Source organism: Malaclemys terrapin, chromosome 3 (genome assembly GCF_027887155.1).
Source record: "Malaclemys terrapin pileata isolate rMalTer1 chromosome 3, rMalTer1.hap1, whole genome shotgun sequence".
Taxonomy (NCBI): Eukaryota; Metazoa; Chordata; order Testudines; family Emydidae; genus Malaclemys; species Malaclemys terrapin.
The window spans coordinates 198809203-198833145 of record NC_071507.1 but is presented as its reverse complement, the minus strand read 5'-3'; the positions used below and the strand labels follow the sequence as shown (position 1 = coordinate 198833145).

Genomic DNA, 23943 nt, shown 5'->3' with positions numbered 1-23943 from the left:
ATATTTGTGGCATTGATTTTTTTTAAAGCTGAACAATGGGAAGTTGGGTGTAAAAATCAACGACGGACTGGGTAAAATTAGTGGCTTAAGGCTCCTAGTTGGATTTAGGCTCAGGCACTTTTGAAAATGTTACCCAACATGGTCCCAAGGTGCCTAATTTAAACCTTTGCAGGATACCAACCTCAGAGCCTAAAGAGGGAGGATCAGGCCCATCCGAGATGGCCATGAACTTGATCCAAGCCTTGGTTTGATGAGGCTTTAATGAATTCCTGATTTAATGGTGCGTGAAAAGAACCCACTTTTAAGTCTGCGTTCATAGCCCTGTCAAAGCCAAAAGCCGTCTCCTCCTTTTGAGCATCCGCTGCTGCTCTCTCCTCCGCAGACTCTGAAATTAGCACAGCCTTGCAACCCGCAGACTCGGAGCTGGGGGAAAGGGTTGTGGATTGGAGGAATCCACATAATTTAAAGTGAGGGAGACATTTACCAGAGTCAGGCCCCAAGATCCATGCAGGGAAAGGGAGAAGCAAGGCCTGGAAGGCCGATCTGTGTAGCATGCAATGATTGTTTAAAAATATGGACAATGGGTCAAATCCTTACCCTCTCTGCAGCCTTATGGAGCCAGTTTTCCTTCTCATTTACGCTGACGCAATTCCTTTGAAATCAGTGGAGCCGCTCCGATGGAACGGAGGGGGGAATATGATTGCACTCGGGCGTTACAGGGATTTGTCCACTGGAGGGAACATTTATGTTCTTTTCACTGGAAACCAAAGCAGAAGTCTGGGAAGGGGGTTGTCTGAACGGGCCGATTTTCAGCACAGCAGCAGTATCTGGAAAGATCAAAGCCCTGAGCAGAAACACAGCTTTGTAGGCAAATGCTGTTTGAGATTTTGAACCAGCTCCTAAGCTTTTCAGCAGGGACACTAAGATATTTGCCCTGTAGCATCCCCTGGGTGGTTTCCATGTGACTCATCAGCATTTGTTACAATCTTTTGCCACAGAAAGCAATGGAGTACAGTAACTGTTCCCCACACCCCTTCTACAGAGGTGTCTGCTGTGTGTGTGTTACTGAGCTCTAAGTACCCAGCACCGCATGCAGAAAGGTGTGGCACACCCTCAACTCCCATTGATTTCCATGGACTTGGGCCTTATACCTATATATGCGTTTATCTATATTGTGTCTGTAATATACAGAATCCCACCCTCCTCTTCCAAAATTAGAGCTTAGTCCTGCAACCCTCACTCACGGCCACATCCCTTACAGACAAGCTCCCATCGGCACTGCTTATGTGAATAAATGATTATGCGCTTCAGGGACACAAACCAAATAGGAAAATCCCACTGGAGTGCGTGGGCCTGCTTCATTGCTGTCATATCCCAGTTTTATGGTGGCGTGACTCCATTGCCCTTAATGGAGTTGCACTGTTGTAAAATTGATTCGACGGAGCCATGAACTGAGCCTAATAAAGAATAGAATTGGGCAAAGGGGAAGAAGGATTTAGCCCAGATACATAAATATTCTTTCGTCCCCAAAATCCCAGAACAGTGGTTTTCTACAGACTTGAAATAAATCAGTAATACACGTGTTGTTATTATTTATTAATATATAGACCAAAATGTTGCATCAAATGACATCAGAACATAGCCTATGTTACATTATAAGTTGTAATCAGTTGTTTGTGTAAACCAATACAATCTGAAGATAAAGGGTGAAGGGCATTAAATCTAATACTTTAGTTTAAAAGATAAAATTAGCAAGCTCTAGACACAGGTCTTTGTACAGATTTACTTTAGTTACAAGAATATCGAGAGGCCTTTTAAAAAATGAATTGTTGGGACATGAATCTGTTTGTCTTTTTGTCGTTTGTTTCCATCTTTTTGGGAAAAGAGGATAGAATCCTGTGATTGAGCTCCTGTTAATTGCAGGCTGTTTATCAAAGGAAATGTCCCAGGCCTGATCCTGTATTCCCAGTGATGGGGAGGAATCCTGGCTCTGTTGAAAGCAAGGAGTCTGCAATGGGGCCAGGATTTCGCCCGAAGTAAACAGGACTGTTTGTCCAAGCAGGATCAGATGTTGCACTTGTGAGCTCTTCAGTCATGAAAGATAGTTTCTCTAAGACTATCCTGCTGTATATGCAGGTGCCCCCTCACAAACCTTAGATGCAACTAGTTTGACATTGATCTCCCAACACTTTGGGTGCATCTTCACTAGGATAAAGGGTATCTTCTTAGCTAACTTGGGGGCCAAGTTGCTGAGCCCTACCCCACGTGGGTGAGCAGTTATTATACAAATGCGACTCATGAGAGTAAAGTTACGTCTACACTAGATCCTATACCAGCATAGCTCCCTAGTGTAGACACGGCATGTGCCTACAGAAGGAGTTTTTGTGCCAGAATAGGAACACCGCCTGCTCAAACGCAGTTAGCAATGCCAACTGAAGCATTCTTCTGTTGGTATCGCTGCATCTACACTGGGGATTTTGCCGTCAGAGCTGTGTCACTAGGGGATGTGAGGTTTTCAGTTTTAAGTGTAGACCAGGCCTAAGTGACAACAGGGAGTAAGGGCTCCACGGTTTGGCCGTTGGAATGGATAACATTCTATTCCAGGGTTGGATAAAACATATTAAAGATTGATGGCTGTAAAATGAAGGACCTTTTTTAAGTGGACACCAGTTCACATGAAAATGACAGGTTTAAAAAAAATCACCCTCTGTAAGAACAAAAAGAATATAATTATGGTCGTATTCACCGGTCCTGGTCCAGATTAGGACCCCACTGTGCTAGATACATTAAAAACAGAGATGTTTCACACTGAAGAAATTAAACACATTAAGTTAATAAATTATTAAAATTGAAGCAATTAAATAAAAATCCTAACAGGCTCCGATATAAGCTATCAGATCTGCTTGCACAGAGGCTGCATCTGATTGCAGAATTAGGATTTTAGGGAGAAATAATCCTGCAGTCTTCATGCAAGTAGAATTCCCACTGACTCCAAGAAGAGCTTTGCCTGCATACGACAGCGGGACAATAGCTCATTTCATGGGACGGCACTGAGTTTAATCCTGAAGTTCCCTGCAATCCACACAAATCTGGTGTCCCTTGTCGTTTCATTGCTGAGAGTGTGACATGAGAAAAGTAGGATTATTGCACTGAGGTTAGAGTGTATTAGTTGCACTGAAGGAAAGAAGCTCACAACACTGTGTGGATTTTGCCGGGATAATTTTTTTTGCGTCCTTCATTTTGGATCTTTGGCCATTTTACCTCCTACATTTGGGCACCGGAAGGTTGAGAGGTGTGTGTGGGACTGGGCTTGTTCTTTCCATCGCTCATCCTGTTGAAAAACAAAATTAGGGATCTGTAGTCCTTGTGCTCACGGTGAAATAGGCTGGAGACGGGTGTCCTGAGCATACGGTACTGGGCTGCTAAACTAGTCGGTTTCATTCGCTATTCGGGGTCAGTTTCGCCCTGGTAATCTCTTGTAGTTTGCGTGCTTAAAGAACAAAGAAAATGTTTTGATTGACGTATATTTTTTAAAAGGATCACAAAAAGTTCAATTTAAATTGTGGAATTTTAAGACAATACAAAAACATGCATCTCAAATTGTGAAATTTAAAAAAAAATAATGAAAAAATATTTAATCATAGGTTGTGTCTGGTCTTTTTTTAAGTAGAAAACCTACATTTTGGAACTAAACTACCTGACAGTGAGCCATTAAGCATTCAGCATGTTATTCCAGGCATAATGAAACTGAAGCTACACTTTCTGGGAGCGAATCTTTATGGAGTGCTAAGCGGTGTGGCCGTTGGTAGTTGTAAATTTGTCCAGCCTCAAATGACAAATTAAAAATAATTATTTGTGATCACATTTAACTTGGGTCTTTTATTAACAAACAAAAAAAAAAGTGTGTTGAAAATGGTTAGATCATGCAAGGTGCAATTGGGGAGAGGGATAACTCAGTGGTTTGAGCATTGGCCTGCTAAACCCAGCGTTGTGAGTTCAATCCTTAAGCTGGCCATTAAGGAATCAGGGGCAAAATCAGTACTTGGTCCTGCTAGTGAAGGCAGGGGCCTGGACTTGATGACCAGTCCCTTCCAGTTCTATGAGATAGGTATATCTATCTATCTATATCTATATATATATAAATATTCCCTGATGTTGTTGCCACTAGAAGTAGCACTACAACTTCCATTTGTGCAGCGACACGGTGGAAAATTTTGAAGGACCAGTGCATTGTAGCAAAAGTGAATTGGCATTTACACACAGAGGAACAGCATTTCACGGACTCCTTTGGTCCACTTAAGTCAGTGGGAATTTCTTGTAACCTGTGTAATAAGGATCCAGCCCTTAGAGAAGACATTCCTGAAACAGAACTGATTTACTGAACCGCTGACAGTTCCTTTGTATCTTATATTTTGAAACAAGCAGTTCTTTCTGTTATTATTATTCCTTTAAATACGGTTCGGCAGTGTTGGAATTCCTCGTGCATAGAACTCAGACACCAGGGCTTTTAACGGGAGCACACTCCAATAAAGATTTAGGCTGATATTTTCCAAAGTGGGGGCATCCAGCGCCCTTATCCAGCTTTGACAATTCCAGACTTCAGAACGTAAGAATTCTTTGTTTTTCAAGTGATGTTTTAGGCAGTGTCTGAGGGCAGTGAAGACGTATTTTGCAGAAATTTGCACTGAGGTTTTTAAAGATGGTTAACTCTGCAGCGTAGTTCTGTATTAATTCACATAGGTTTGATCTACACACAAAAGTCTAAGCAGAGATCTGCATTAAAAGAAAGTCTAGCCAGCTTTGTTCTGAGATGAAATGGTTCCCCTTGAAATCAAAGTGGGGTTTGTTATGGACTGGAAGAGAAGCAGGATCAGGGCCATATAAGATGGTGGTGGGAGGGGGAACTGGGATGCAGAGGAAAACAATCCGCTGCAAAATGAATGGAGACCTAAAATTAGTTGAGTCTCAGCACACAAATCCCAAGACTACAGTTAATGGAACTTTTGGTAATTTCTAATCAAGTTTATTGGTTGCCACATAGAGGGGTTGGCACTTTAGGGGAGATCACACAATTGCTTGTAAGAAGCAATCGGTTGCTCTTTTACCTCATTCATCTCCCCCTTCCATTTGTCCGGCACAAACCTCTTCTCTGATGTGTCTTATTATTAGCAGTAGTAGTATTTGTTTTGCGGTAGCCCCTCGGAACCCTAGTCATGGACCAGGACCCCACGGTGCTAGGTGCTGTACAAACACAGACCAAAAGTTGGTCCCTGGCCCAAAGAGCTTCCAATCTAAGTATAAGACAAGAGGCGACAAATGGATACAGCCAGACTGATGGGGGAGCGCAAGGAAGCAATGAGACAGTGGGCAGGTCTACAGTACGGTGGGGATCGATGCTCTGAGATCAATCCACCGGCGATCGATTTTGCGGGTCTAGTAAAGACCCCCCAAATCGACTGCAGATTGCTCTCCAGTCGACCCCCAATGAGAAGAGTAAAGTAAGTTGACAGGAGATTTTCTCCCGTCAACCCCCCGCAGTGTAGACCCCGCAGTAACTCGACCTAAGGTACGTCGACTCCAGCTACGTTATTCACGTAGCTGGAGTTGCGTAGCATAGGTCGACTTACCGCGGTAGTGTAGACATAGCCAATATCATTATCTTACCTCAGTCTTAACTCCCAGTGCACAGCCCTGCCTGTAGCTCCTGCCTTGTAAAACAGCCCATGTGTAACTGCAGCTCATCACCTCTCCATGTGTTTTCAAATATCATTTGAAAGGCTTCCCCACCTTGACTGCCTCTTCACTTTCCTCCCCTATGCTGTTGCCAACTCGTTGTGAGATTTGGTGTTGTTTCTGAAAGCCCCAGCTCTTGGAGTCATGTTATTGTGTGAGACTCTCCAAGCTTTCATTGGGAAAAAAATTAGTAAGTTTCTAGCCCTCCCAGTGGCAGAGGAAAGCTTGAAAACGGGAGCCCTAAACCCTCAAAAGGCAAATTAAAAAGAACCTAACATTTATTATTATTTTTAAATCTCATGATTTTTTAAGCCAATCTCGTGATTTTTAGGAGGCTGGGCTCATGATTTTTGACCGTCCAGGGCTGGCAATTCTGAAAAAACACTGTGAAATAAGCCCCAAACCTTGAGGCATGTAAGGTGCTAAATGTGTTCCTACTATGCAAGGAACCAGTTCTGCCCCCAGCAGTCTCGGGGAGGCTCTCTCGGCACAGGAGGGATTGTGGATGTGTTGGGAATGCTCATTCATGAGGGGAGCACGGCCGAATGTGGGTACCGCTCCTCCCTATGCCCTGCAGCAGCTGCTGCAGCCTGGCTCCCTTGATATCCAGTTTGGTCAGTGCTGAGAGTTTTCTCCAGCAAACCCATGCACAGGGCAGCGCCCTTCACTGTGTACTCAGCATTCAGCCCTTGCGCTATATATATGGGGCTGATCTTCAGATGCTGTCAGTTAGCTCTGCTCCACGCACTTCAAGTTACTTTCATTGCAACACGAGAGGCTCCAATGGACAGAGGCCGCTCAAGACAATGGGATGTCCAGTCTGGCAGCCCGGCCAAACGTACGTAGCACCCGGGGTTGCAGCATCACTCCGGTTTGGCCCAGCTGCACCAGGCAGAATCTGCCACCCGAGGCAGCCGCCTGTTTTGCCTGTTGCTAGACCAGCCCCTGCCAGTGGAACGAGGAAGATTTGTATCTGCTGCGGATCCAGGGAAGTTATAGTGATAAATAGCAATTGAGGGTCTGGCCCTAAAGCTTTGGGTGATTCACCGAATGGTTATGGCCCCACGTTAATGGAAAAGTCATTCCATTTCCTAGCATTTAGCAGAGCAGTCCCAATCTCACACTCCCTCCGCAGTCAGCCTCCTCTCTCGGCTCTTTCCGTCGTCCCCAACCATTTACATTTCTGAGCCATCCAGTCAAACTTTGTCACCTCCAGTCAGGGCTAATCAATAGCGAGTGGGGAGCAGGTTAATTATAATCGCAGAATAAACGCCGAAGTCTCAAAGTTCACCCGACTTGAGCAGCGTTTCAAAATCAGAGAGGACAATGCCAAGAAACTTTCATTGATCCATCCAGGGCAGGTGTGGGAGCGTGAATCTGTCCGCAATCCGATCTGATTCAAGACTACTCGATTTTGTTCCTTATCTCAAGCTATTTCCTATCTTATAATGTCTGTTATTTTAGATAAAAGTCCAATCAATTGGGTTAGAAAAACTGCAAGTTATATTTCCCTCTGATAAGTTTTGGTACCTGCAGGTTTATTGGCTGGGTGCTTGTCAAGGTCTGAATTGACCTGTTCAGATATTTAATCAGTTATTGTGAAAATCTCTCTCGCTCTTCCCCACCCCCCTCGCAATGCAGGGGAGTGACCCAATGTTCAGAACAACAAAAAAGGCCGGAAAAGAGAATTATTAGAGGTTATCCAGTGAACAGAGAACAGGGGGCAAAAAGCACAAACTGGGCATATTTGGGAGGATGAAAAGAATTAGAGAAAACAAAGATATATATATATAGGCTAGAGTCTGACCTGAGTTGTCCTGGGCTGTTTTTGGAATTCCTTCCTTTAAAGATATTCACCGGTGTGACAGAAACCAGAATCTGGCTCAGTGATCCCGCAGGTCTGACATGAGTGCCGTCCTGAGGTCAATAAGACTTTTCCCTTGAGCAAAGATTCGTCAGCTGAGTAAGGGCTGTAGAGTTGGACCCTCAGAGAGATACCCTCAGGGGGTTGAATCCCCAAGAGTGTGTTTCATAAAACAATCAACAAAAAAAGGTAAGCTCCATACCAATGGTTTTAAGATCTTTGCACAGAAACCTTCCCCTGCAGGGGTTGGAAGCCGAACAGCAAGAGGGCCACTTGGGTGAAACTCGTGAAAAAAACCTCAGGCTAGCTGCATTGTCCACGCTGAGCGGGAGACAAGAAACGGCACAAACGGTGAAAAGGGAATTCAGTTTCCAGCAATGTAAGGGGTCATTAGTGACCGAGGCCAATCACTTTCTGTGTCAGGACAATACGATTTGCCTCACAACCGCGTCATTTTGGTAATGGAATAATATAGAAAGAATACAACCGTCATAATTCTTATTATTTATCAGATCTTCCATCCAGAGATTCAAAGTGCTGTTTTCCACACATGAGCCCCGATCTTGCAAAGATTTAAAGCACATGCTTATCTTTACGCATTGTGAATAATCCCATTAAACACAAGTCAAAACTCCTATTGACTTCAGTGGGGCTAAGATTTCACGCAGTGGGGCTACTACTCACGGTGCATAAATCTAAGCACGTGCTTAATTACGTCTTTGCAAGATCGGGGCCAACAGTTACAAAGCCATTAAATATGTGTGGCTCCAACCAGTGATTTGGGTCCAGATCTGGCTTGCTTTACTCACTTACTGGCATAGTCCCAGTGACGTTCTAATAATAATGATGATGAGATACGCCAGCCGGCTGTGTAGTAACTGGAGCCTGAGGCTGCTTCCCCTGATGGGGGGTACTGGGGCACACACTGGGAGAAGCCCTGGAGACAGGGGTGCGTGTGCTCAGAGAGGGAGTAGGTCATATGATTACTTGGTTTACAATACCCAAAGGACTCTGTATGCGACCCCTGTGCTGAATTCTAGAGGGAGGCGTGGAAGGAGTACTAGTCACAACAGGGGAGAGTATAACATGGGAGGGGCACAATGCGTCTGGTTCTCACTAACTCTAGGGCCCCTGGATGCCACCCTGTCAGAGTAAAGGAGCCGCACAATGGGTGCAAACAGCTTCCCCCCCAACAATCCTTGCCAGGACAGAAGGCCTCCCCTGCTCTGACATCTGGCACAAAGGCTGCCAGCCTGAGTGTGGACAGACCCCACCCCCGCTAGCGGGGCTTGAGCTGGCACGTTAAGAATAGCAGTGTGGCTGGCATGGGCAGCAGCTTGGGCTCTCATGCCGACCCGGCCCCCTAGGTCCGAGCTCGGCTGGCTAGCCCGAGTCCATGCCGGAGCTGCGAAGTCCACACTGCTCTTTTTAGTAGCCTAGCTCAAGCGCGACTAGTATGAGTCTGTCCAGCCAGGCTGGGAGGCTCGCTCTCAGCTGCAGTGTAGATGTAACCAGGTGGTTAGAGCAGCCCTGAGGCTGCTCTGACTTACACAGGGATCAAGGCAGGCCCCTGCACGGTCCCAGAAAACAGGGAGTGCAGAGGTAATTTTAAAGTCACCTTCCCCTCTTCCCTCCATCCCTGCCCAAGTGCAGGAACTGAGTAACTGAGCCTCAGGCCAGATATATTTAGAAGGGCCCTCAGCTGTATAGATAACAGCGTGAACAGGGTCAGTGATAATATGCTAGGAGTTCCCAGCAAGGTTATTCCTTGGGGTTCCCCAACCCTTCAGCTCTATTGGCCCCACAAGTCCCTTCAATCCTTTCCTCCCCTCCTTTCTGTTTTTACTCGCCCATCTCTCTGAGGCCTGAAATGGCTGGAGGGGAATTAGCAGATCCTCCCTCTTCACCCCACCCCAGAGAGCAGAACTATCCAGCTAATCTAATCACAGATTGGCAACACCCGCAGGGTATGGCCTGTGGAGGCTGGGATTCAGTGGGACAGCCAAGAAAATCACTGGTGGTGCCTCGACTTTTCTTTCTTTCTTTCTTTCTTTCTTTCTTTCTTTCTTTCTTTCTTTCTTTCTTTCTTTCTTTCTTTCTTTCTGTCCCTGACAGTTTGGACACACTTCCAGAGTGGTGTAGGACCTACCTGGGTCCTAGTACCCATGGGGTCTGAGCTCTTCTGTGATCTCTCCCCTCTTTCTTTTGCCCCGCCCCCTTGCCCTGTCTGTGTCAGGAGTGCCTCTGTTCTCAGCTCGATGTCTTGTTTGGGCGCCATGCACCACCCCTCGCCCCGAGTGACCACAGGAACTGGTGCCTGGCTTATAGAATCAGGGCATTTAGGATGATTCGGTCGCAGACCGTAGAGAGGAAAAACACCCAGCCAGCCCAAGTTTGGTCTTGTGGTTAAGACACTGGGCTGGGACTCAGGAGGTCTGGATTTCTTTCCCGGGCTGTGCTGCAGACTCCCTGTCTGACCTTGGGCAAGTCTCTTAACCTCTCTGTGCCTCAGTTCCCCATCTGTAGGGGTCGTGTGCCCGCTAATGATCCCTCAGGGCCACTGGCAACTGGCTCTAGATTGCTCTGGGGATGAGGCCGGCACTGAACTGTGGCCCAGTGATCAAGAGGCTGTAAATGCCTCCATTGCATATCCCTCCCCAGGGCTGCCCCCAGCATATAGGCTGACTGGAGCAGCCCTGGGGAGGGATATGCAATGATACCTAGGATGACTGGAGCAATAGTTTGGCTGTGGGATGGTGTGGAGGCCTCTTTGGCTAGGGGACAAACGGACGGCAACCTGTAGGAAGATGAGGGTTGTTATGGCCCTCAGATCCCTACAGGGGGTGCTGTCGCCTGGTTGAGGGAGTGGGAGGAGCTGGCTAATCACATTCTCCCTTTCTATTCCAAATGGAATGTGGATGCTCTTTTGTGCGGACTTATTCGTTACAACTTCCCGTTCCTAGGTTTCTTTTTCAGGGTGAAACCTCCCCTGCACCCCAACCCAGGCAGAGGGCTAGCACGGGGCCTACGCACCACTGAAATCCTACCTAAGCCCTCTAAACAGGGCGTAACCGTAAGTGGTGCGTAGGCCTCGAACTGGCTGTTAGCACCGGGGTGGATTTAATCCATCGCATCTTAATTCCTTTGTAAAGGAATAATACATAGCACCCCTCACTCAGTGATCCCAGCTTCAAATGATTTGTCCAGGCTTGTTCCTGGGTCGAGGAACACAGCACCGGAGAGTATTAGAAATCCCACATTTTCTGGCCATCACTCTCGATACTCCTCACTGCAGATGGGGGTTGTAGGCATTGTTTTTCTGTTCCACCCCTGCCCTTAAGTCCCCGGACCAAATGACACTTAAGTCAAGGGGAGCCTCTGACAGCCCACTTCCATTTATAACATGGAGATAATACAGGGAGGAAAATGGTGCCAATGCTGTTTCCTGTCGGATGGAAGGGAAGCATTTCTAGGAACATTCCTGCGAAGCTCACCCCTGAACTCTGATGTCATGGCTCTGACCCCATTTCCTGCGCAGGTCCCGGCAAAGCAGCAATCAGTTGAATCCAGGATTTGTTTTAAAAGCGTGCAAACCTGCAAAAAACACCATATTGGCTGCAAGGATCCTAGATGCATAACAGATTAAAAATCATATCTATAAATAATAAAGATGAAGCTAAATCTATGAGCAGGATCAGAAATGTCTAGAAAGGTGGGGTAGGTTATGTCTACACTACCACTCATGTCGGTATAATTTATGTCGCTTGGGGGTGTGAATTAGCCAGCCCCAGAGCGATGTAAATTACACTAACCTAAGCGCCGGTGTGGACAGCGCTTTCCTGCCGACACAGCTTCCGCCGCTCGTTGGGGGAGGATTAATTAAGTCGACAGGAGAGCTCTCTCCTGTTGGCTTAGAGTGGCTATACTAGAGAGCTTACAGCGGTGTACCTGCGTCGGTGCAGCTGTACCGCTGTAAGCTCGCTAGTGTAAACATGGCCTTAAGAGTAGGATGTTCCCCAGGACATATAACGGGTTGTAAATGTGGAGAGGGACTGATCCGGCAGTTACTTGGACACTTAGGACCCTGTCTTCCACTGATGTAAACCAGCATAGCTCCACTGTCAGCCATGTATTTATTTCAGACTCTGGCCCTTAGCTGCCTTCCATTTCCTGTCCAGGTAGATCAAGAAACCTTCATCTGAGCATAACTAGCCCCGGAACCAAGCTGTGAAGTTCAGGTCCAGATCCAAACACATCATAAGGGTTTGGATCTGATGACCCAGTGCAGGAACGAGGGACCTTTCCAAAGTCCTGACCTCTTGGGTTTGTAACCGTGGTTGATTCCACGACAGTGTTGCCAGCATCTATCTACCCATGACTGCAACTTACGCACGTGAGTATCTCACTGAGTGGGGCAATGGGGCTACTCGCACGTGTCGAATTGCTCATCTGCGCGTGGCCGGATCTACGCTAGAAAATAGAACAGGCACAGCTGTGTTGGCTAGGAATGTGAACAAATTAACCCCTCGCCAACATAGCAGTGTCGGCAAAAAGCCACAGTGCGGACACAGTTATACCAGCAAAAATAGTCCCTTTGCTGGTACAGATTATTCCATTTGGGGAACTGACTTAAGCTAGACTGGCCAAAGCAGTCTTTTGCTGGTATAAAGTGCATCTCCACTCGGCAGGTTTGCCAGTATAGCCCTACCGGTTTATCATTCCTGGCAAGTGTAGGCAAGGCCTAAGTGTTAGCAGGAGCGACACCAAAAGTGGTCACACGTGGTCCCTTCCTCTCCCGCCCCCTCCCCAGGATAGTGCAAGAGACCCTCCCAAAGAGCACTGCACTCCTTTGCCCCTGACTTCAGCAGCTGCCCAGTTTTTTCCCAGAATGCACTGCTGGGAGCACAGTAGGTGTAGACGGTCCTGGTGGGGGAAATGCTGCGGGGCAGCCGTGCCGCTGCACCCGTGAGCGAGATGAACTGGTTGGCGCATTGTCACCAATATGGGATGTGGGAGATCCATGCTCACGTTCCTGCTCTGCAAGCATCAGAGCGAACAGGGATGAAGAACTCTGCTCTGAATCGGGGCAGGCAGGGTCTTCCGGCTGGGTCTTCTTCAGGCCGGTGCCCTCACTTCTGAGCTAACATGCTATTGCTGAAAGGGTGGATTTTCATGCCAGTGGGGAACAAATTTCGAAACCTTGAACGTTGCCACAAAATGGAATTGTCGTCCTCCGGCCTGCACTAGCTGTAACCGCTCTAGATACGCACACCTGGGCCTGTTTGCACCTAGCGGGGTCCTGCTTGTTTTGGGCAGAAGGGGCAGGCTTCTCCTTCAATATGGGTGTTTTAAAAGAGCTCCAGTGTCTGGGGCGTTCCACCCACTAATTGTCTCTTCGCACTGCTCTGTCTACATGGCCCCATCCCCACAGCAGCTGAGCACATGGGCGGTGCGTCGGATAGGCTGGGGGAGGCTGTGCCGCCCCGACCACGCTCCTCCCCGAAATCCCCTCCTGCTTACGCTTCGCCCCAGCCCAGGCAGGCTGCTCTTCAGGGAGGCGTGCTGGGGGTAGGGTGGCCGGGACTTGGGGTGGCTGGGGCCATCTGTCGCTGGGGTGTGGGGGTAGAGGCACTGGGGCTGCCCACCCTGTGCTTGGAGGGATTGGGGGCACTGAGACTGGGGGGGGGGGCAATGCGTCGCCCTCCCGCCCGGTGCTCCAGGGCTGGGGGCGGGGAAGGGGGCTGGCCGTCATGGGGATGGGGGCTACCCAAAGCTTCACAGTTCTTATGCTGACTTCATGGCCTAAAACTTGGATACCCAGCTCCACAAAGCACAGATCTTTGCGATTTGATCTTTATCTACAAACAGCGTAAGGCCTATGACACACACGTGAGCAGTACTGATTCCATCCAGCAGAGGACAGTGGTACACACACACACACACACACACACACACCCCGAATTCCTTTCAATACTGGACATTGCCAGGGTGCAACAGAAAATGGAGGATGAAGCAATCAATCAGGTGATGGGGATTAGATCATTGAAAACTACATGCAATGTGGTGTGCTAAAGAGGGCAGGATGGCTTGGGATTCAGGAGACATTAGTTCAATGTCTGGTTCTACCAGAGCCTTTCTGCTAATGGGTAAGTCATTTAAATCTCTCCGTGACTCAGTTTCCCTCCATCCCTGTAATACGGTGATACTAGCACTAGTAAATATATGAAACGATGGAGAAAAATGCTACTTTCTGGAGTCGCTTTCAGTTCTAATCGCTTTAGGGGCAATTTTTCAGATGGAAATGTGATTTTTCAAGTTGACGGTGGCCCTTTAAAAATGAATTCTCGGAACATTTCTGTTGGTCATAAGTCTTGCTGAATCGTATTTGGTGGATTGTCTGTGGCCCTTTAAATGTTAAAGAAAATAAAATCTAAACAGAAAAGAGTGGAGGAAGAAGGGTAGGAATGGAGTCTGATCAGCCATTTTCTGCTGCCCTCATTCCTACTTAAAACAAAAATAATCCTACCACCATGTTCTACTTCCCAGCTTTCCCACCTACCCTCTGGTGTGCTCCGCAACTCAGCTCTGTAGCATTAGAGGGATGACCAATGCTTCCAACTCCTTGTGATTTTCCTCATGTGTCCCGTGCTATTTGGTGGTGTTTCTTAAAGCCCCAGCTCCTGGAGTCATGTGATTACATGAGACGCTCAGCTCTTATTTCAAGAAACAAAATGAGTCTTGAGCCCTTGTGGTTGCAGTGAAAAGCTTGAAAACATGAACCCAAAGGTTCAGACACAAGAAGGCAAATATAAAGAACTCCAAATGTATTAGTTGTTTGTTTTTTTTTTTAAAAAATAATGATTTTTAAGCTAATCATGATTTGTGGGACCTGGCTCATGGTTTTTGAATGTGATCCTGGAGTTTGCCTTGCTTTCCCAGATGTCCCTGTGCTCTGCTTCCCAGCTCAGATCTCATCTGCTGTATGGCAGGAGTCCCCTGCCTTTCTTAATTCCCATGCGGCGTACTCTGGGCCTGCGTTTTAAAGCCAGCGTGCACTCGTGTGAAGGGAGACTCCTCCAAGAGTCCATCTGGGACTCGTGTATACACGAGTGTGCCGCTCTCACCTCTTATCATAACAAATTGGTTTAGGAAAGGCAGTTTCTCTGGGGGAAGAACTGCTCTCACACTCTGTTTAAAGCCGGTAAGTGCCCGGCTGTGCGTGACGGATGGTGTCTCCTTTGTGGAGGTGCTTCAGTGAACTGACAAGACACTTTTTTAGGGGGAAATGTTGATATTAAATTTCCCTCCATCTGTAAACAAAACTCCAGGGCTGTATTAATGGAAACCTATTTCCACTGGGCAAATCAAAGGGGGTGAAGATAACAGGCAGAAGGGGAGGGTAAGAGCTGTCAGAGTTGAATAAACTGCCTCAAGTATGTCCCATCCAAAATAACACAGCGAGGCTTTTTGTCCCCCTCTAGTGGCTGGCCCCTATATAGAGGCTTATCAGTCTGCCACTGCATTTGAGCTAATGGACCTTGTCTCTCTCTCTTAGGTACTTGTATTACCACACTATCGGAGCACCTCACGATCTTTAACATAGTTACAGAAGTGCTGTTCTCTCCATTGTACTGATGGGAAAGTGAGTCACCGAGAGACTAAGTCACTTGCCCAAGGTCACACAGGAAGTGTGTGGTGGAACACAGCATTGACTCCCAGGTCCTGGGCTAGTCCACTAGCCACCCCTGGCTCTGCTTCTTTAGCTTTTAGATCCAGAGATCTCATGTTCACTCCCCAAAGACAACCACTTCAAGGCCCAAAACATAGGTTTTTTTTAAACTTAAAAGAAACAAAGGATTGGTTTGGGAATGATTGTAACATTGGACAGGAATATGTAGCTTCCTGGATTATTATTTGTCTTTATTTCAAAGAAGTCCGTCCTTTAAATGGTAATAGTCCCCCACAATCAAATATACACCTGTGCAGTCACCCACCACCACTCAGGACCTCCAAGGGACCACTGACATCCCTGTCACTATAGGTGCATGGGATCTTCTGCCCAACCACTGCACTGGGTCCATTTTGCCTGGTGAGTAGCACCTTACTCTGAGTAGTGCTCTTGATTTCGGTGGGACCACGTGCTGGTAAGGTACTGCTCTCTGAGAGCATGGACCCTGAGTGATCTGTATCTTAGCAATGACATTTCCTTCTAAATCCTCCCCCCCCCCCCCAAAAAAAAAATTTGAAAAGAAATATTCCTGATGTTAGATCAGTGGTTTTCAACCTGTGGTCCACGGACCCCTGGGGGTCTGCAGACTATGACTAAGATTTCGAAAAGGATCTGCACCTCCATTCGAAATTTTTTAGGGGTCCGCAAATGAAAAAAGGTTGAAAACCACCGAGATAGATTATGGAAGGACGCAGAGGCGCCAGCCCAGACTGGGGGGCCCATTGCATCATACAGGGTAGCGAAAGCCTGAGGACCGTGTAGTCTGACTACACAACGGGCGAGAGGGGAAAGACTCATCCAAGGTCACGCAGCAGCTCCTTGTTCAAGCCAGGACCAGCCCTTTGGTTCTTTGGCCAGCTCCTTAACCACTAGACCAGGCTGTTTCGGTCCCTAGCAGTTTACACTCTCAAAACCCAGTGCTGTGAGGTACTGGGAGCCTCCTCTGAGGGGCTGCGGGGTGCCCTCGACTCCTTGAGACCTTGATGGGAATTCGAAGTGCCCAGCACCAGTCAGGTTCAGCCCCAAGTCAGACCTCACACAATGGCCAAAGAGCGGGGGAAGGGGATCAGGTGTAACGTGTGATGATGATGATGATGATGATGATGCAGTGGAGGTGCTGAACCTGGGGGCTGGTGGAAGCAGTGAGTTCTGAGAGGAGAGGGAGGCCATTCCAGTCAGAGGCTTCTGTGTTTGTTTCTCCCGTAAATGGTGGCCTGAACCTTTCCCTGGCAAACATAATCCCCTCCCAAGCTGCCACTTGCTGTGCCTGGCTCTGGGCAGGGCGTAAATCTCCACAGAAGGACCTGGCGTGAAGGGTAATAAAGAGGTCACATTATAGATCCATAAATCTTCGCTGTCCAGCAGCTCCGTGAAAGGGAAATTGTTGCCCTGAGTGTGACTGGAGGAGCCCTTCCCTCCGCTCCCATTGTTTTGGCTCCTTGCGGGAGCTGTTCAGGCAATTTGCTGCCTGACTAAATGTTTCCTTTCCAGGCTGTTAGTACAAGGTGGGGGGAAAGAATAAGTGTCAAAAGGGCTCATAATGACTGGATTTAAAGCCATGGAAGCACTTACTCAGGCGCCTTCCACAGGGAGCCTCCAGCGGCTGACGCTACTTAATCCTCGTTCTTGATGAAAAGGCAAAACTGAACGAGCAGAACACTGGAAAAACCAAACCCGACCAAATCCGTGTGGTGCTGCGACCTGGTGTCCTGGCGAACCCGGCTGTCCTGGCTGTTTGCAGTCACCGCGCACAGGTTCTTAGCATGGTGAATAGGCTTTTCTCTGGCACACAGTCCTGTCTGAACAGATCTCTCCAACGCCGATGGCTACATCCTCACAAAAGGCCCCGCTAGGAGCGGAGGTATTATCCCCATTGGGGAGGGTGAGGGTGGCGCTGAGGCAGAAAGAGATGAAGGCCCAGCTCTTCACAGAGGGCTTCATATAGAGCATAAGGCCAGAAGGGAGCATTATGATCATCGAGTCTGACCTGCTGCAGAGGACTCCATCCAGCCTTTCCTCCAGTGTCCCTGAGCAGAGCAAGAGAGGCCCTGGAAACAGAGACGTGGCCGAGGGCGCTGTTACAATACGTAGGGCCAGGAGACGAAGCTTTGTTCGATGTGGTAAGAACCGGGAAGCCAGTGAAGAGCTCCCAAGGAGGGAAGGGGTAGCGAGGCTGGAGTCGTTAAGAAGTTAGGTGCTCGGTCTTTTGTAGATTCCTGGATTGTTACGGGCAGAAGGGTCCATTATGGGATCCAGCCTGTCTCCAGTACAACACAGGCCAGAGAACTCCACAGTCCTTCCTGCATCAAGCTCAGCTGGATGTGGTTGAGTTAGGCCTTGTTTTATAAAGACATCCAGTCTCGGGCCTTCTAATTCACCACTAGGATAAAGGGATCGTGCCAAAGACTAAACTACACATAGCAGAGCTCAAGACTCCTGTTCTACGTCAGTTTATACTGTGTGAAGAAGCCCTCCTAGGGAGCATTCCTGTTAAAAGGATTTCAGCAACATAAAGTATGCCCTGGAGAAGAAGGAGGCTCTCTTCCTGATGAGGAACATTAGCAGTCTCTCCTCAGACAGGTCTGTAGTGCTGTATGAGATTGTGATGAGCTTATACCTTGCAAACTTCATCTTCAACTCCTGGCTGTGCATTTCCTCCTTGGGCAGTGTGATCTTGTCACACTCACCTTGGAGATCAGCATTCGGGGGATATTGTTGCTGTTAGAGACATCTGCATGCCCCCGAAACAGCTGGGTAATATTAACGGTCTGATTTTCAGAAGTAATGAGCATCTGCAATTGCCATTAAAGTCCCTAGGAGCTATGGATGATCAGCATTCGGAGATACCAAAACTATGGGTTTAGGTGTAGAGCTGAATGGGAAATGGGTTTGGGTTTTTTTCTCCCTGAGGAAGATTCAGATGAAAGCAAAACATGTTTGTCAACATTTTCAGTAGAAAATTTCAACCTTTCATCAAACCGAAAATCCCCAAAATGAACGTATTCCGCCAAAAATTGATGGAAACTACAAAATTTTTGGTTTTCTGATGAGAAATTGAATTCTTTTGTGGCGAGCAGACACTTTAAAAACCCATTGTTCTGCTGGAAATTATCTGTGACCAGTCCTTCCTAGTGGGCCCACTTTTGAGGATGCTGGCCATTATCTTTTATGGGTGAGCCAGGTTAAACCCACTTGAGCGTGATGGGGGTGAAGGATTGATTGCAGTGCTCTCGTGTTCATGTTTCACTGAGGAAAAAGAGAGAGACTGTGAGAAACAGCAGACAGGAGGGAATGAAAAACTCTAGTGGGGGGAAAGAAAGGTGGAAAAACACAGCAGAGCGTAGGTGGAGTGAGAAATGAATACAGAGAAGATGGGGACTAGGAAGGGAAAGAATCTAGTGCAAAGAAGTTTCACAACGTTGTGCCTGACAATAGACCTCAGGCCGATAGTAATGAGACATACTTTACAGTAGAGCTGGATGGAAAATGTTTTGGTTTTTTTCTACAGAAAATTCTGACAAAAATTATTACAAAAATATTTGTCGTCAAAGATTTTAGCAGAAAAGTTGACTTTTTCTCAGAAAACCCAAACCCTGAAAATTTGGTTTTCAGCCAGTGTTTTTCCTGTTTTTGGCTGAAAACAAACAAACAAAAAAAGTCCTCAGAGAAAATCTTTTTGACTTTTGGCCAAGAACTTTCAATTTTGGGTTTTCTGATTAAAAACAATTTAAAATGTCTAGGAAAACAGACACTTCACATGCACTCTTTCCTTTGGTTGAAAACATAGTTTTCCACTGGAAAAAGTTTTGAGTTACAATTTTAGACCAGCCCTATTTTACCCTTTTTTTTTTTTTTTTTTTTGAGCGTGTGGAAAATGTATTACTGAAACTTTTTTTTTCAAAGCAAATTGGCCTTTTGACAAAATAAAACTTTGTGTGCAAAAATGTTCATTTCTTTTGAAAATGTTGGGGCTTTCATTGAAACCCGCCCAAAAATCAGAGGAAATTTTTGATTTGTTCATTGAAATTTTTAATTTTGTTGAGATTTTTCACAGGAAAAACTCGTTTCCTAACCAGCTGCTCTAGTGCCTTTACTTTTCAAACGAGGCTTTTTGATCTGTAAGGAGACAAGGAAGGCATTATAATCAAAATATTGCCAGGATGGGCAGGGTTGGTGTCCCTAGCCTCTGTTTGCCAGAAGCTGAGAATGGGTGACAGAGGATGGATCACTTGATGATTACCTGTTCTGTTCATTCTCTCTGGGGCACCTGGCATTGGCCACTGTTGGAAGACAGGATACTGGGCTAGATGGACCCTTGGTCTGACCCAGTATGGTGTTTTTATGTTCTTATGGCTACCCTGTGCATTCCAAAATCATGAGTCAGGCCTAGAAAATAATGAGATTGGCATAAAACTCATGATGGTTTCTAAAAATAAAAGATGTTTCTTTTTCTTTGCCTTCTGCTTTCTGAGCCTTTAGGTGCATTCGCGTCACATTTTCAAGTTTTTCCGCCCAAGCATGTGGGTTAGACTCTTTCTATTTTTCCCCCCAAAGGAATGCTGAGATTCTTATCTAATAACATGTCTCCAGGAGTTGGGGATTGAAATAAAACACCAAATTTCACAAGACTCAAAATGAAATTGCAAAATCCGTAATGCTCTTAAGCGTCCAAAGCCTACTGAAATCCCCGGAACGACTCCTGTTGATTTTCATGTGCTTTGAATCAGGTCTTTATGCTAGAATCTCATTTGCTCCTGACTTCAGTTGTAGACATTGCAACCGGGATCTGCAGTGAAAGGAGTCGGGACACCAACGAATCCGCCGTGGGTGTGGAGTGGGAGACGGGTTCCCCTGATCAAAACTGTTAGTCTCAATGGGCTTGTCTCTGAGATGCCTATGGAGAGATCTGTTAGGGTCCCAGAGATCACGCAGCTATAACACAGCCCATGTCGCATGGCAAGGTTCCTAGGATCTGCAGTACAATACTGAACAGGCCACTCGTGCAGCAGCTTCTGTTTGGCATGGCCTAGCCTGAACAGCTTCCAAAAATGCGCTTTTTATCAACACTGGTCTGGACGTTACGTATATTCTGTCCCCGTACTGCGGTGCACACCATGTAACGTGTTTCTGCATGAGAAACCCCTGAAGATTGACACCTCCAAGGGTGGCTGCGATGTATGCTGCAAACCCAGGACAAACTGAGCTGTACTGTTTTTTCCCCTCCCCCGTCCCTTTCTCCTTTTTTTTGTTATCATTCTTTCGAGGCTCAAGGAACAAATGCTGCAACTACATTCTACGGGCTCTACGTAGTTTCTATGTTTAGACCGAGAGCCAAGCAATCTCGTTCCTTCGGTTATAATCAGGGAAGTGAGTCTGCAGGAATGATTGTGTAACGACTCCCCCACCCCACGTGGGCCGTGTCGTCAGCTGGGGCTGCACCAAAGCACCGTGAAAGAGGATAATCCGTTAGCTAAAGGGGTAACTCCGCAAACTGACAGCAGTCGTAGGCTGTTATCCTCCCGTATGGGTTAACATCCGGGATGCGTTGCCATCTTGGCGGTTTAGATATGTATGTCCCATGGATGCTCACCTCAGATGTTCTCATTTTACCAAGTCAAAGGGAATTGCACTGAGTTTGTCCGTGATTTCAATGGAATTACAGTTCTTTATGGTGAGGCTGGGTTTGCACTGTTTCTTGTTATCTGCACATGTACCTCTCTAGTTCCCCTCTATGGTTGATCCAAGGACAGGGTGACCAGACATCCCAATATTACCGGGACTGTCCTGATATTAGGGGCTTTGTCTTATATGCAACTATCTCCCCTCACCGCCAAGAAAAAAAGTGCCCTGATTTTTCCCACTTGCTCTTTGTGACCCTATCCAAGGATGACATGGGTCTGTTAGACCCACTAGCTACAAGCCTGTCTTTTGAGATCAAGCGGAATTTCTCTCTGGAGAGCTCCGTTCAAGTAGCAGGCACACCCCCACTGGTGTAACCACTGTAACCTAGATCAGCTGTAGAGATTGAACTGGGGGACTTCATTCTGGAGCTGAAAGCTTTCGTCTCTGGAACTCACACTAAAGAGCTCGGACAGATGTTGCTCCTCTGTGGATGGGGCCCAGAGTGGAAGGTATAACACACGTAGCCCATCTCTGCAAGCTCAACCTGCAATCTGAAAATCAGGATGGGATCCGTCTCTTACACCATTATCAGAGCGATGATTTTATGCACTAAGCATGGAGGGAGGAATAGCTCAGTGGTTTGAGCATTGGCCTGCTAAACCTAGGGTTGTAAGTTTAATCCTTGAGGGGGCCATTTAGGCATCTGGGGCAAAAATCTGTCTGGGGATTGGTTTTGCTTTGAGCAGGGGGTTGTACTAGATCACCTCCTGAGGGCCCTTCCAACCCTGATATTCTATGATTCTAACTGCCAAGGCAGAATAGAGTCCAGCTTACTCTACCATAGCTGTTTTAGGGCTGCAGTGCTTGAGGAAGAGTCTCTTTAGCATCTCCAAATTCCCAGGAACATATTTTGTAAGCAGACCCAGATTTGTCCATGTGGGTACTTCTGTGAAAGTAGCTAAAAACCACCCTGTGCAGTACACTGGCCTAATGCATGTGATCATGTCGCCCTCTAGTGGCTCACCCCACTCACTATAGCAGCCTGCTATTTTCTTGTTTTTGGAGAAGGTCTCCTTTACTCCCAAGTGGTGGGGGCCTGTTTTTCTATGCTGAGAGTCACAGGGTCAATTCCTGATGATAAGTGTGGTGTCAGTAAACAGGTAGTGTGTTACCTGTTCATTGTGGATGTGGAGCTAGTCCTTGCATGCAGAGCTGGATGTTTGCTTGTGCAAGTGTCTTCCTGATTTACATGTGACAATGAAGACTTTGCACCCTCAATAGGTGCATGTTGTTTTCATGTGTAGCCTTGATGAGCCCAGTCCTGCATCCCTGGGATTCTTTACATTGACTTCAGTGGGCTTTAGATCTGGGCCTCCATGAACAGGCTTTGATGAAAAGAGAGGGCCTCAGTTTGCACCTCTCTAGGTAGTTTCACAGCCCTGATCACTCTACTACCATGGTTTTCAACCTGTGATCTGTGGGCCCCTGGGGGTCCACAGAATATGTCTCAGATTTCCAAAGGGATCCGTCTCCATTTGAAATTTTCTAGGGATCTGCAGATGAAAAAAGGTTGAAAACCACTGGTCTAGTCTCTGAGAGGCTCATAATCATTAGAGGGTTTTATCCTCACAACACCCTGTGAGGTAGGGAAGTATTAGCCTCATTTGATAGAAGAGGCACAGGGTAGATTAAGTAACTTGTTCAAGGCGCTAGAGACTACATGTAGCAGAGGCAGGACTCCTGAATCCCAAGCCAGGGGCTTGGCCACTTGGCCAGCCTGCCTTTTCTAAGGAAAGCCATAACACACACACACACACACACACACACACACACACACACACACACACACACACACACGTTTTTCTGCTCTCTGCAGATAGCAAGGCACTGCTTGAGTATTTAGGACCAAGAGTGGAGAGTTTTAAAAATGTTTTATTTAACTCAATCTTTCCACTCCCCTCCCCCCCCCCCCTTTTTTTGTTGTTTACTGTCATGCCAGCAGAGTTCTTTGACGACTATTCTGAGGGGCGAGAATGCGTCAACTGTGGAGCCATGTCCACCCCACTCTGGAGGAGAGACGGCACGGGCCACTACCTATGCAACGCATGCGGGCTCTACCACAAGATGAACGGCATCAACCGACCGCTGATCAAACCCCAGAGGCGGCTGGTAAGGAACGGCTTGTGCTGCTCGTGGGCAGCCTGCGCACAACTACACAATAGACTCCAGAACAGGAAACGCTCACTCAGTCCGAGCTGTCCAGAGGGGCCTGGGCACGCTGCAGTGACGAGGCTTAGAATTCTAGGCAAAAGGTGGCAGATCATCTGGTGGTTCACGTCCTACCCTTGCTCTGTCTCTTCTCCTTTTCACCCGGCAGCGTCCTGGGCCTCTCTCCGGGCCTCCAAAATAACATCCTGGCTTCAGCTGAGTTGTCTGTGCCTGCAAGACTTGGTATCTGTTGTACTGGCTGCATTGGCTCCTCAGTGAAGGTCCCATGGCAAATGGGGCAAAGGACTGTGGGACACATGGGAGACCCCAAGTGCCTGCCTGCTGCTCACAGCTGAGCAGAAGCCCAGCCCTTGGTTTTGCAGGGTCCTACACAAAATAACATCTACAGAGCTCTGCTTCTGACCCCCAGCTCCCTTTCCACCTCCAGCCTGGTCCCCTCCACCTCTCTCTACATTTCTACGTACATGTGATGCCCACCCCCTGGCTACCTCCTGCCTGCCTGTGACCTCCCTCAGCTTCTGGTGACCCCACCATCTCCATAGCCTCTGGTGGCTTCCTGTCTGAGCAAGCCAGGAGGCAGAACTGAAATGCTGGGGATGGGAAAAAGAGTGAGACAATTTGGTGTCTCCCAGGGCCTATGGGACTGGCGTCAGGACAGACCATGGATAGTGAATCGGGCAGGGGCTTCTGGCTGGTAGGTTAGGTGAATCTATCTCTCTGTGTGTAGGTATTTATATTATGCCCATTCCCATGGGATCCGGGAACC

At 47.4% G+C, this 23943-nt stretch overlaps 1 protein-coding gene across 3 annotated transcripts in view; it reads left to right on the top strand.

Moving 5' to 3' along the window:
• The window catches only part of GATA4 (GATA binding protein 4), a 46389-nt gene that overhangs the window by 7619 nt on the left and 14827 nt on the right, over positions 1–23943 (top strand). Inside the window, exons 1-2 of one of the 3 annotated variants that reach the window (XM_054023222.1) lie at positions 11888–11990; positions 22951–23117. In XM_054023222.1, the coding sequence (XP_053879197.1) occupies positions 11972–11990; positions 22951–23117 (186 nt within the window). In that variant the 5' untranslated portion in view covers positions 11888–11971. Of the gene's footprint in view, positions 1–11887; positions 11991–22947; positions 23118–23943 lie in introns of those variants that run through there. The other 2 variants (XM_054023220.1, XM_054023221.1) reach the window with 2 other exon arrangements.